Genomic DNA, 14,972 nt, shown 5'->3' with positions numbered 1-14,972 from the left:
TATGAAAGACTATGAAAGCAGCCTATACCAATTGAAAGATTTTGAAATTCATATCCTGTTAATTACAAAGGTAGCACATACTGTACATACTCATTACAATTATCTTTTAATACTGTATGTTGCTAGCATAATCTTGAGTTCAGTGGGATTGTAATTTAAACTGCATATTGTATTCTGAAATCTGCAGAATCTTTAAGATTGCAATCAAGTTGAAAAACCAAGATCATAATAACTCAATAACTTATTACTGGCATTGCATACTAAAAATTCATCTGATTCTTGTGTCAGGCTTAATGACCAGGAGTGATGCAGATTTGAAAATATGGGAAACTGCCATACGCCGAGCCAAACCATTGGCCAACATAGCTCAGTATTCCCTCCATTGATGGTCAGTATCTTCAAAATGAAGCATTTCCAAGCCCCACCTAAGGATACCAGAGATAGAAACTGGGTGCTTCGTGGGCAAACCTCACACTCTGTCACTGATTTTACACTTTGTACCTAAGTTAACTTCACTCCTAGACTTGAAAACTGAAACTGGAGAGGGACATTCAAATACACTCACAAACACCACCTAAATTATTCCTTCTTTTCATGATTTCCTCATCACGTGGAGATTACATCTACAGTAATCATGTTCAGGCCTAGACAAGCAAAAGTCTCCTTTAAACTGCCTCATTCAGTGGCCTATCATACATTTAGTGCAATGCATTCAGTAAGTGTTTGACTCAGACTATCTCCTCTATCATGACAATATTCATCTGTCATAGCCATTTCTTCCAAATACAGGTAGTCCTCGACTTATGATCACAATTGAGCCCAAATTTTCAGTTGCTAAGTGAGACATATGTTAAGTGAGTTTTGCCCCACTTTATGACCTTTCTTGCCACAGTTGTTGAGTGAATCACTGCAATTGTTAAGTTAGTTACACAGTTATTAAGTGAATCTGGCTTCCCCATTGACTTTGCTTGTCAGAGGGTTGCAAAAAGGGATCACATGACACCAGGACACTGTCATAAATATGAGTCGCCAAGCATTTTGAATTTTGATTACTGTGACCACAGGGATGCTCAACCATTGTTAAGTGTGAAAAACTGTCATGTCACTTTTTCAGTACTGTCATAACTTTGAACAGTCACTAAATGAACGGTTGTAAGTCAAGGACTACCTATATGTTATTATTAGCTATTAATGTTTAAGTGTACTTGGTTACCACAATCAGTCCTTACCAGAAATAGTATAAAGTAACACAGATAAAGCTGTCACATGTTCTATAGTGCTGACGTAATACAAAATGAATCAGTCGTAGGCTAATTATTTTAGAGAACAGCTCCTTGCTCAAAAAAACCTAGTGAACAGATTTATTTTTTATATTTTTTTGGTTTCTTCACTTCATTCATTCATTCAAAACATTTATAAAGCCACCCATCTTCTAACCAACTCTGCGTGCCTCCCCTTCAAACAGGTGCCATGCTTATTCAGGAAAAGTAGCAGTTTTGTTATTAATATAAAGAGATATACAGGGATCCAGTATATTCATGCATGCTAGATAGATAGATATTCTCATTATTCTGACTCTGGAGCGAAGGAATAGATACTGGGAATAGGTGCTGTTAAGTATTATCTATCTTCAGAATATTCAATAGAGTGATTAACTAGGTATTAAATTGTAGTAGTCTCAATGGGATAAATATCTGGCTCATCAAACGGCATGTTTTTACAAACAGACAGGATTTTGGTTTTAGTATCAAGTTGTCTCAGCTCCTTCAAAATATACCTTTTCAATTTTCAAGCGTTTTTCAATTCAGGCATGCACATTGTTTTTGGTAAGCATAATGCTATTGCACATTTAAGAGGCTACAATATAGTGCAGGCAGGCCCAAACAGTGGCCCATGGCCACAGGCAGCCCTGGGTGGCTAGTAATGTGGCCTCACAAGAGCGCAAACTTTTAACATTATGTGATTTTTATATACATTATAAAACTACATTATGCTGCCACATTATTAAATCATATGTGGCCCAAGACAATTCCTCTTCTCTCAGTGAGATCCAGGCAAGCCAAAAGGTTGGATACCTGTGATATAGTGTAAACATAAATTTTATATGCATTGAAAACTGAAACATTTGTGTGACTTGTTTTTATTGTAGTATTCACTTTATGGATCCAAACTCTCCATACCTTTGAGGTAACTGACTACTGTACAGCTAACAATAGCAAATCAATCTCAGGCAGTTAGACTGGAACTAAATAGGTAAAGATGAAGTCTTTTTTAAAACAGAGTATGAATCTTGGTGATTATAGAGATACAAACAGGTTTCTAGGCAAGTGTACAGAAGTGGTTTGTCACTGTCTTCTTCCAATTTCCCCAGGAATCTTCCATCCAAGTGCTTCTTAGAGCTTAATCAACCCTAGATTACGTAGGCAACAAATCTTGCATGGAACCAAAATATGGCACATGGTAATCCTATGTATCGAATCAACTCAATGACCCTTATTTTTGGATGAACAAGCACAGAAAATGTATATAAATTTGTTATGTATCAGAAAGGAAGTACGTACACTTTGGTTTCATAGTCTTTCCATGCTTTATCAAATGGCTTCTTCAAATCCTGTAGAAAGGAGAAGAAACCTACGTTAAACAGGCAAGTGACCATTTCTGCTGAAATTTTTTATTGTCCTACTTGAATTAAGAGCCGGTGAAGTAACCTTTGAAATAAACAGCCCAGTTTTAATTGGCTTCTTTAGTTTTTTTCTCAAATTACACTTTATACATTTGGAAGTCCAAGTACAGTATACTGGAAGAAGACTCAGTTTAGAGCTTTGCAAAGCCTTCAAAGAAAAAACTTTGCAAAACATTTTTTCTGAGAGTAAAACACCTCTCCTTGAAGTGTTAATTGAAACAGCTACTTCCTTTAAAAGGCTTGTACTGCTGTTCTGAAGGCTGCCTTGAATGTATCCACACAGCTATCATGCCCTTTTGCTGCACACACTGATTACATCTAGACCACCATGGGTAGTTTACAAAACATTTATGTGAACCTCCTAGATGCAGCAGCTTTATTACTTCAAGGAATAAGAACGTGTTCCCACTTTCAAACCTGTCTTTCAAATGTTTTGCAGAGTCTGACTCATTCCTCTCACATTTAACACTAATGTGAGTTTCTAGATGCCTCAAGTCTTGTTAGAACTAAGCAGAGATCTGTTCATGTGAAAAATGCTTGTTTGGTCCACATTAAAAGATTTTGTAACCCACCAAAACAAATACAGGGCATTCAAGCAACTCACTGGAATTAATGAGTTGACCTTAGCAATCAAAATGTAAGGCTGGAGAAGTGGTTTTGGTTGGATTTACATGTCATGTCATACCCAAAGGTCTACACAAAGGTTTAATGTGATTGTATGAACCCAACCTTTTCGTCATAAAATTTAGGTAAAGGTAAAGGTTCCCCTTGCACATATGTGCTAGTCGTTCCCGACTCTAGGGGGCGGTGCTCATCTCCGTTTCAAAGCCGAAGAGCCAGTGCTGTCTGAAGACGTCTCTGTGGTCATGTGGCTGGCATGATTAAACGCCAAAGGTGCATGGAATGCTGTTACTTTCCCACCAAAGGTGGTCCCTATTTTTCTACTTGCATTTTTTACATGTTTTCTAACTGCTAGGTTGGCAGAAGCTGGGACAAGTAACGGGAGCTCACCCCATTACGCGGCACTAGGGATTTGAACTGCTGAACTGCTGACCTTTCGATCGACAAGCTCAGCATCTTAGCCACTGAGAGTGAGAAGCTAATCAGAATTTTTTTCTAATAGCATTCTTTATCTACATTTCTGATTTAAGTAGCAACGCAGAATGCTCTATCTGTCTGGCGTCTCTCTGAGTCACAACCCCTCTTGCTGTCTAATGCAAAATTAAACTAATCCCTGACTTGACAGTGGGTGTGATTGCATTATACAATAACCCTAACTTAGCACCAGTCAGGCATATGGTATTTATTGATGGGTGCTGGCACCTTAGGATATGAGAAACCAAAGTCAGCCATGGTTTGCTAGTCAACCTCTGCATCAGCCAGTATCCCAGTCAGCTCTGCAGTTCACAATTAGGTCATTTATTTATTTTTTTGCCTTTTTAAATGTTTCCTTAAAGCATAATCCAATTGGAGGCATAAGACACTGCACATGTGTTGAGGAAAAACTGAACTCCTACCCTTTCATGGCATCATTATTTCAATATTTTTGGATCCGGAACTAGTCATTTCTATGACTAGAGGGCAAATCACTATTGCCATCCTTCAGTGAATAAATGAACAAGTATAATGTTTATGACCCATTTATTTAATTGGGTTCTCTTTGTTTTTAAAATTTGTGTGGAGAACAGATGCGTTAGGTCATATATATGCAGAAATTTGAAAGGGTTCATAAACTTTTAAATACCACTGTACATTAGTCCAAAATAAATCACTGCATCCAAGATGAAAAATTATCCATCTAGAAGGACAGGGCAGCTGGATATGATAGCAGAGAAATATCTTTTTCTCCAGTACAAATTATAACATGTACTTATGCTAATAATTAAATAATAACTTTTAAAAATAGAAACACTTAACATACCCCTTTTACGCCTTTTAGATCTCCCTTGAGCAAACTGTCCAGTGGAAAGGTGATTATATTGTTCATGTTCTGGATCTATAACCAAAAAAAAAAAAAATGGTTGTCATTTAAATATTTCTAAACGAACTCCTAGTAGACTTTGCAAGAAAGAGATGCAAGATACCCATTTGTGCAGAGAGGGAAAAGGATAATGAAGAGTGCATTTTCCACATTTTTGCTGGATTTAGGAATGCTTGGTTTCCCCAATCCATTGTTTATAGTTGTGATGTCACTATTACTTTCATTCATTAAAACACAGCCTATGTTGCACGGAACCTCATCTACTTCCTCAGGAATTCCAAGCTCATTCTCATCCTAATAACCTAGCAAGGCACAATCTTGCTTCCTGATCAGGACTTGCCCTGCTGGCATCTAGCTCCATATGTCTAGAAATTTCTGCTCTGTCTCAGTGTAAACTCAAACGTGATTCATACCCAAGTTCAATCCGATTTGCTCCTTTACCACTAGCAATTTAGGCCTCTCCCGATTCTCTTCATCGCCCAAAACTGCTCAATAAAACTAGGAACACTGTTGGATCAGCAAACCAGAAAAGACTTACTGGGGTACTATCTTATCCAAGACCGTTGTTGGTTCTATTTTCCAGCAGGCAACTAAAGTCTTAGCAGAACTGTTCACCACAGCCTAAGGAAACTCCTCATATACTTCCTATAAGCAAAGTGCTTCCAAATAAACTTTTTTTTGGGGGGGGGGGGGGAGGGGAGACTAACTGAATAGTTTTGCCTTCCCTGCAAAATTTGGCAGCAACAGTCATATCCATAACAATGTGACAGTGATCTGATCATGACACAGAATAAAAACTATTGTCTGCTACCCTCAGATGATGTCGCAACCCCCCCCCTCCCAAGATATATATGGTCTTCTGTGCAAGTTAGGTATCGAATGATCTGAGACTGTTTCACCATCCTCAATGGCGTCCATGAATCCTGAGCCACCTCTAATCCATGAGAAATCTTGGATAAGGAGAGCTTTATTACAGGCAAATCTGATATTCAGCAATAACAACCGGAGATTAAGTGCACCTGAGGTAGCCTGCTGACTCAAGCTACCTCAGATGCACTTAATGCACCGACAGGAATTGGTACCAGGAGCCCAATCTCTGTTTGCCCCTCACTACATCCCATCCTCTATTAGAAAATACATCTAAAACATAGAGATTATGGGAAAGCACTGCATTGCACAAAGCATTTATCTGGGAAGAGTCAGACATGAGAAATGTGGGCAGAAGGGCATTTCAAAGAAACTCTACCTTAATTGACTCTTGCAGTTCTCAAGGATCTGTATTTAAACCCAGATTGGTTTTAAAGAAACTTTCCTGAAATCTGTGTCATTCTTGCTTCCTTGGTTTTGCTAACTACAGGTAGTCCTCCACTTACAACAGTTCGTTTAGCGACTGTTCGAAGTTACAACAGCACTGAAAAAAGTGACTTATGACCGTTTTTCACACTTACAATCCCTGTGGCCTTCCCGTGGTCACGTGATCAAAATTCAGACACTTGGCGGCTGATTCATATTTATGACGGTTGCACTGTCTTGGGGTCATGTGATCCCCTTTTGCGACATATTGACAACCAAGTCAATAGGGAAGCCAGATTCACTTAACAACCGTGTTACTAATTTAACAACTGAAGTGATTCACTTAACAACTGTGGCAAGAAAGGTTGTAAAATGAGACAAAATTTACTTAAAATTGTTTCACTTAGCAACAGAAAATTTGGGCTCAATTGTGGTCGTAAGGTGAGGACTACCCTATTATCTGCATACAAGCTATCCACTCAATGTTGGAGGATCTTCCAGATTAATATGAAGAAACTATAGCAAGTGTGAACAAAGGAAAGCTGACAGGTAAATAGCATTAAGTTAATGTTTCTTATACCTTGAAATAATCTGAAGCCATCATCATATACATCTTCAATAGCTGGAGGCTGTTAATATTACTGTTACCAAATGTCAGATAAACTAACAGAGAATTTGGCAAGAAAAAACAGCATGAATTGCCAAGGACCATGTTAACTTACTATTTTAGAAAGGTATCCCAGGAATCAGCTCCAAATAAAGCAATGCAAAGATCTTTTTTATTACAGAGGAAATGGGAAATGAGAGCCCAAGGTGCAAAAAGAGAAGTTAAATATCACCTAGTATGAAAAAATAGTGCATCTGTTTGACTTTATACATAAACCCACCTGTATTTAAATTTTATTTTCGTGCACAGATTCTAAAACAGAACAAGAGTTAAGAAACATGGTAAAAAGTATTTAAACAATAAAGCCTGTATTACAATTTCTAAAACAATAAAAGTTACGTCTTATTTGTTTTTCAAGTTGTGTACTTTCAGAATCTGTTTAACAATTTTGTAACTTTAATAATACCATACTCCTCATTGGTAAGACTTACTCTTACGTAAGGCTACATTTGTTTACTGTCAATCCTAATTATTCTATAAAATAAAAAGCAACCAGAGGGGTAGAAAAGATACTTCCAAATATAGGATACTGAAATATACCTTTACAACAATCCATGTCATAATTTAACTTGAGAAGTATAATATGCCTTTAAATAATATCATATATACTCTCACATAAGCCCATGGATGGATAAGCAGATCCTCGTATTTTTAACCAAAATACTATGAAAAATACATCACCAGCACATAACCCAACCCTTGAAATTTTCATATTGTTTAATTTTGGTACCTAAAATTCCTGGCTTATCTGTGAGTATATATGGTAAATATATTTACAACCAGGCTAAGCTTCCACAAAGAGCAAAGTACAAATTTATAAATTGTGTCCTCTCCTCCTCTCCCCCCCCCCCCCCCCCCGCATTTGCTGAATGCAGGTTTAATACAGCAAGTGGAATGTTCGGGATGACACTATCTAGGTCAAGTGGTGTTTAATCCATAGCCAGTTCTTATATTAATGCATTTTTTTACTTGCTACTCCAATCATCTGATTATAAGCAGACCTCTTATGACTATGTTTAGATTCTAGACATTTACATGTTTGAAGTAAGTATTCAGGATAGAATATATTTGCTAATGGGTGCTTTAATGGGGCAGAGATTTTAAGCTACCACTATAAGCAGTTCATAATTTAACCATAATCAGATATTACAGGGAAAGGTGTTTTTCAGCCATGACACAGTTTAGAAAGTAATATAACAATACTGGAAAAAAATGTTCCTATCTACCAGACAGTAACTATTATTTGATAAAATATGAAATAAAGTATTATTTAACTGCTGTAATAATGGAAAGAGTTGACAGCTTCTTAAGAGCACACCCAATGCCTTTTTGGGGTATCCTCTTCCACCTTTAGTTCAAACACAATCAATGTTATCCCAATGATGTTCCGCTGGATGAGATGGATTGTGTCTCTGAAGGGGAAGGTGATATGATGGACTTCCTAGGAAGGAAGAAACACATTCCAAGACATGGGTGTGGGGGAGACAAGAGACAACACAGCTGGATCAGAGTCAGAGATTTAGGATGGCCACTCTCCCCGTGTGTATCCATTAGGGTTAGAGCGGTATAGGTTTAGTCTGTTAAGATTCTGTCTATATGGTGTGAGCAAATAAAGAACTGAATTTGGCTTGATTCTATGTCATTTTTCAGCTGGGCCTGAGCAGGTCAAAATAGGTCGTCTCCTCTTCACTGGATTCCCAACTCCCATGCCAAAGCTTCCCTACCACTTTTTTTTTTTTACGCCTCAGAAGCAGGTATTCAGTCCTTTTTCGTCCCCAGAAAACAGCTTAGTGTCTATCAAACCTCTGGCTTTATAGGCGATCAAGTTTTTATATTTAGTAGTTAGTAATTTTTATATTTAGCAGTTATATATTTTATATTAAACTTAAAAGCTATACTGTACGATTTCAATTCTGCAGTACATACTTTCATTGTTTCTTACCAAGTTTTTGAAGAGCGCTGTCAATTCCTTTGTAAATACAGCAAATTTTAAAAATGCTGTTCCTAAATCTGGATCATCCCTACAGACGCAGTTGCCTCCAAATTTCTCCAAAGCTTGCGTATACTGCTCTTCATTTTCCACATGCGCTTCAAAGAGAACAAACAGTATGCTAATTCCAGTAACTGTCAACAAGTCCTCCACTGATTTAAAATTACAAGTACATTTGAATACATTCATTTAAATTCAAGTGTTTTTTTATGGTTTTAAATTTCAAAACAATAGGATAGTCCATAGTGTACAACAGGTTTCTTTAAAAAAAATTAAACATCTGAATAAAGAAAAGCAAGAGCATTAAATTGCTATACTAGTACAAAAATTGGAAATAGATTCCAGCTGAATAACTCAAAATACAGGAGAAAAGATCCAGACCAAATAAATAAATTTCAGATAAATTTATTAAATGAAGCCTGGTATGTTTAAATTAAACTGCTTCTCAGTAACAGTTATTTGCTCATCATAATGGTGCTACATGCATATCGACAAGTATATTATTGAGAACCATATACAAAGGCTATTTTCAGATTAAAGAAAAATTGGAGTCCCCATGTTGATGACATGGTTTACTTTAACCATAGTTTGTTACCTAAGCTACAATAGTTGGCTTTTCATACACTAACACAAAGTTGGCGACAAAGAAATTGGAATCTGTTCTTGTGAACACAAGCTAAATACATAGTCTAGAGTACATTAATTAATTTCAAATTCATGGATGGGCCTCTCCATTCATTCACCAATGCAGCTTTAAAAAGATGAGAAATTTGATTTTCTATCAACCATAGTTTATTGATACACCTAACCAGGTTGTCAAATTGGCGGCCCATGGGCCGCATATGTCCCGTCCAGGCCACATCCACCCCAGCCCGCAAAGGCAAAAAACATCCCAATACGTCACAATATGGCCCGCGATGCAATCGGGTTTGACACCCCTGACCTAAACCATAAAAATGTAAAACACCCTAATTATGTTTCACAGAAGGAAAGGGAATTGATGACCCTCCAAATGTTGCTAGTAGACTATAATTCCCATCATCCCAGACACTTGGCTGGGCTTATGGGGCTAATGGGAACTGAAATTTGTTAACATTGAAGGCAGTAAGTATTTTGACTCGGAGAACCCTGAAATGCATTTATTTTCCTAATTCAGGATGGGAAGTTTTTCAACCCTGTGGTTACATTTCCTGGTACAAGAGATGTGTACCAGGAGTACACATATAACTTATTCTCTCCTTCCAGCAAGCTTGGTGCAGATTATTACTTCTCTGCGAACTTTGCCTATAGGGAAAGTAGGAGAGGGGCCTTGCTTCTCCTATTTTATTTTAGCATTAAAATCTATTCACCTGCTGTCGAATGCAGCCTGAACTGCAGGATGGGAAAAAAAATTGCCCAGGATCCTGGGCCAGTAATTCAGTGGTTAAGCACCGTAGACTGATTCTAGCTTATTCCCTAAATAACTATGTCTTATCTAGCTTCATTCATAACCAATGTTCCCTTTGATTTCTGACATGCTGTGTATGGGAAAGAAATGTTTTATGCAGCTTTTCTCAAACCAAGTACAAATGTGTGTACAGTATCAGTATATAACGAAACATCAAGTAAATTCAATAGCAACATGTTAAAATGTTTACATGTTTCTTGATTATAGTTAGAAGCTAGAAAATATAATATGTCACATACATGCTTAAAAGTTATGCCTTCAAATAATTTTTGAGTCTTGGTGAATACATTTATTATTATTATTTGAAGTTTCTTTTCCGTGTGGCTGTATTGTGATTGGTGGTGACTATTTATTTGGACTTTTCTGACTCTTCATGAGTTGTGTGCATTCACATACACATCTTAGTAACACTATAAAGAATGGCTAGTCAGAAATCAGAAGTGAAAATCTCATTGCAGGGAAAGAGGGGGAGGTCTGCTTATGAACCAAAGTGATCACCTAACGAGGACGATGATGCAGTCCTGCATTTGAATAAAACAGTTCCCATCTTTCCTTACTCCAGCGTTGTTTCTCTTTTCCCTATCAATATGAATTATAGTTTCACCTTACTACTAAAGCTAAAATTACTCTTAAAAATCTGTTCAACCATATTTTCAATTTCTGACTTAAAAGGGGAAAGTTTACATCAGTTAACATTTAACAAAAAAAAAAAAAAAAATCATTAGCACCAGGAAGGTAAAAGGGTCTCAAAAGAAGAAACAAGCATTCTTTTGTGAACTATCATGGAGTTGAATCTGCATCACTCAGTGAACATTTGACAAGCACTGAATATTGCAATGTGTATTTTAGAAATATAGGACAGCAATAAAACATTTACATACCCAAACCAGAAACATTTATGGCTTTTACAGATTTCTTCATCTTATAAAGAACAGTTCGGTCAACATCCAGGGCCTAAAAATGAAAGCAAAAAACAACAACAAAAAAAAATTAGGTAATACTTATTAATTATATGAGCTCAACAGCATACCAAGCAATATATCAAGTCTATGCTACTTGACAACTGAAAATGCTACATATTGTTTTAATATAAATTTTTCTATTATTTTTATTCCCTTCAGAAAAAAAATGAAGTAGCAACCTCCATGTCTTCAACCCCAAAGAATTTTCCTTCCATTCAATTGTGTCCAATACTCAGAGACTGCCTGAAGGTTTTTCAGGAGTGATTTACTATTGACTCCTTCCTAAGCCCGAGAGTCACTGACCCAAGGTCACCCAATTGGCTGCGTACCTCAGGTTGGACTAAACTCACAGTATCCCGATTTCTAGCCTGATGCCTTAATCATCATTACACCAAAGTGATTCTCACAAAGAAAATACATGATTGTTAATATTAGCTTATTGTCAATTATTTAATTAGTATTCATATATTAATGACTTAGAACTGAAATTTCTAACAAAACTTGGGCTCCCACACTGATGACAAAGAATATTAAGTCACTGTTTTAAGAGCAACACTAATGACTGTGTTTCATTTGGTTTATGTATTTATGTATGTATTGTGGGGATTTTTTTTAATTAGCACACCTGACTATATTAATTTGTTGTCTGCTGTGATCCAAGTAGCTCGAGGCAACTTTCAGCAATGCAGGGTTTTTCATTAATGACATCGAAATGACACTCGCAAGCTTCCAAGAGCATCTTAAATGTCCTCTTGAAGAAATTATATGATACTATAATGATCATGCCACCATGCACGAATAGTAAAATAGAACCAGCCCACATTAGGTACAGAGAAGAAAATCCACTGCAAGAAGTCACCACACACCCTTTGAAATAGGGGAAAATCATGTATACCTTCCAGAAAACTGACATGTTAAATGCATAATGCGCTATGTATTCAAAATACTACATACACAACAGACTACAAACAATGACAGTACAGAGTTCACAAAATGTACTGTGGTCAAGGAAAATATAAGAACATATCAATAGTCTAGGTAGCTTAGAATGCCTAGATGGCATTCTGTTTTATCTCATATTTAAAGCAATTTCTGTAAAATCAACTTGCTTATTAAACTGCAAAAAATCCTATCAGTGAGCTGCCCCAAAATATTTTGCATGACTTCCATTCTTTAGTTATCAGAAATCTCATCTCAAAAAGTATAATCCTAGCAAGAATATACCTGTATTACTTGCAAATTGAAAAAATAATAATAGTGAAACATACGCTCTAACATTATAAAACTCAAAATATTGCAGGAAACAATTCCTAGCACTGAACATGGGCACAATAATTTAACAGTCAATATAAAGCAGTGTATCAATGTTATTCTCAACATTTATCCATGGGCTTAACAAGATTTGTGTCACACAGTCACAAATGGCAATAACTGTACATGCTTTTTTTTTTTTTTTGTTTTACCCAGAACGTGGTAAGCATTTTAAATGATGGCCAAACCCTGCTGGTTATGTTATGTTATTTCAGTATCTTGAGTAGTTATTCATTACAAAACTGGATGAAACAAACAAAAGCAATAAAATAACAAAACCCTGGAGTTTTCAACAAAGCCATCATGGCCGCTTTGTAAAAAGCATGCCTTATGTTTTGGGCTATCGTTTTTTAGTCATTTCTCTTAATATATTTTTTAAAATAATAGTTTCAGCGGAATTTTTTGTTGTGACGCCATTAAGGTAATTGAGTGGCTAATAAAACCAGCTTTTACATGTTTTAATAGGCTTCTCTCTTTGTCTTTTTCTGCTCTTGTGTGAAAAGCACTCCCTTATAAAGTGTCCTAGGGCCCTTTTCTATTAGTTTCAAGAAAGCGCATGCATTTGCCTCAAGCTTAATTCTGCAACCAAATGGATATTTTAGCATAGTCATATACAGATTCTAAAGTGTTTTCAAATTAACATTCTTCATAATTCACTGTCTATTGTTTTCGATCAAGTGTCAATGAGACATAGAATGTCAGAAGTCGTTTTATATTCTGGCACTAATCAATGTGCTTGTATAAGATTCTTCTCATAAGTCTTGATCTGGAAAGAAGGCGAAATAGCTTTGTTTTGTACATGTGTGTAATTTTTTTAATGTCTAAATGTCACATCAAGCTTTACTAAATGATACAGCATCTGCTCCTCTGTTTTAAGAAGATCTATGTGTGTTTATTTTTATATAATATAATTATTATTATATGCAGGTCTATCACTACAGCATTTTTAAACTAAAAAGGCAGCATTTTGATTCTGTATCAACAATACTTTAATATCCTTCCTTTAATACAAAAAATACTTTTAACTCATTTTTAAGTTTAATTTATTAAGGAGATGAGCAGAATGGCTGTAGATCTACAGAAATTATGAACTGCAGGTGCCGTACAACCTACTGAATTTAGAAAGACTTACTTTCATTGAGACTGTCATCATTCTGTTTATTGTTACCATTCTAGATTGCAAGCAAAAAGTACAGTATCTTATTTACACTATGAAGTCAAGTCCAGTATAGATCAATATGTCCTGACAAACATACTAGGTTCTAATATGTTAGAGAAAAAATATTTCTCTATTGCTGTGCCTATTACTGGCTTTTAGAATGCACAGATACTTAAGCCAATCAAAGGGCAGCTAATAGGTTTGAATCTCCCGGGCTTTTATGTTCCCTCCCCTGTCACAATTAGCAGTATAAAAGGAGATTGTCAGAAACCCCTGCTCTGGCTCTGGCTTTGTTGTTGTTGTTGTCTTCAGTCTTCTCTCAGCTCTTCTGTATTGTATTGTATTATATTCTCTTCTCTTCCGTTAGACAACTGTGAGCAGTTTGGAAGTCTGTTAGAAGAGCAGTTCTGATGGTTTATAATACTATTTCTTCTGAGGAAGAATAGTCAGATATAACATCGCATAGAGCGAATAGATATAGATAAAGATATATAGCTGACAGGATAAATATTTAAAGCTTTTCACTTAACTAACTTTAGAAAAGCTCAAGATCATTAGATTTAATATTACTTATCATTGCAAACAATGACAACCTAGTGTTAATCAATAATCAAGACTAGAAAAAACAAGTTTTTTAAAAGATCTCAAATTGCAGTTTTTAATCAATTCCAGCACCCAAATTCAAACCTAGTTATATGCTAACAATATAATCCTACCCACTATGAGCTCACAGATCTGTAAGAATATACACCTTACCATACCACCCAGTTAGCATCCCATTTCCCCAGAAATGTGGGAATGGAGAAATCTCATTAGAAGAGCATTAAGAAACATCCAATTCAGTTACACTGGTATCTTGAAAATGCATTATAACCATAAAAAGTACATGCACCTTAGAAAATACAATTTTCCAGAGTTTTAAGGTCTTTAGTATAAATATGGTAGCCTAGAAACAATAACAGGATAGGACTGAACATGTTCAAAAATGCACCACAGGCACTGAAGCCATAAACAGGATGTAAATAAAAGCCAGGCATGGATGTTTCAAAGATATCTGTCAATCAGAAAGCTGTTCTCCCAGCATTAAGAAACCAGAAGGGGAAAAAAATTCTTCATCAAAGAGCAATCAGATGGAATATATTCAACTACAGGTAGACCTCGATGCAAGTTCATTTAATGACAGTTTGAAATTTCAGTACACTGAAAACAGTGATTTAGGATTGAGCTTTAATACATTCATGTTTTTACATTTCCTAAATGAATACAAATTGATTACACTGGTGAACCACAGGATGGATTGACTGAAGAAATATAGTTTATTTCTTTGTTGCATCTCTCCTGTCACACAAATTACTACAGGAAATCCTCGACTTACAACCATTCAAAGTTATAATGGCATTGAAAATAGTGACATGATTGTTTTTCATGCTTACAACCATAGCAAAATCTCCATGGTCATGTGATCAAAATTCAGGCACT

At 36.1% G+C, this 14,972-nt stretch overlaps 1 protein-coding gene across 1 annotated transcript in view; it reads right to left on the bottom strand.

Annotated features, from left to right (window-relative positions):
* ASAP2 (ArfGAP with SH3 domain, ankyrin repeat and PH domain 2) overlaps nucleotides 1–14,972 on the bottom strand; it is a 100,874-nt gene that overhangs the window by 59,548 nt on the left and 26,354 nt on the right. The window contains exons 2-5 of the mRNA XM_070932978.1: nucleotides 10,943–11,015; nucleotides 8,567–8,712; nucleotides 4,605–4,679; nucleotides 2,562–2,611 (exon numbers count right to left, since the gene is read on the bottom strand). Coding sequence (XP_070789079.1) covers nucleotides 2,562–2,611; nucleotides 4,605–4,679; nucleotides 8,567–8,712; nucleotides 10,943–11,015 — 344 coding nt within the window. The remainder of the gene's footprint in view (nucleotides 1–2,561; nucleotides 2,612–4,604; nucleotides 4,680–8,566; nucleotides 8,713–10,942; nucleotides 11,016–14,972) is intronic.

The sequence above is a fragment of the Pituophis catenifer genome, unplaced genomic scaffold (assembly GCF_029215685.1).
Source record: "Pituophis catenifer annectens isolate HBS135680 unplaced genomic scaffold, rPitCat1.0.hap2 SCAF_1, whole genome shotgun sequence".
Classification (NCBI taxonomy): Eukaryota; Metazoa; Chordata; class Lepidosauria; order Squamata; family Colubridae; genus Pituophis; species Pituophis catenifer.
This window is presented reverse-complemented; position numbering and strand designations above follow the sequence as displayed.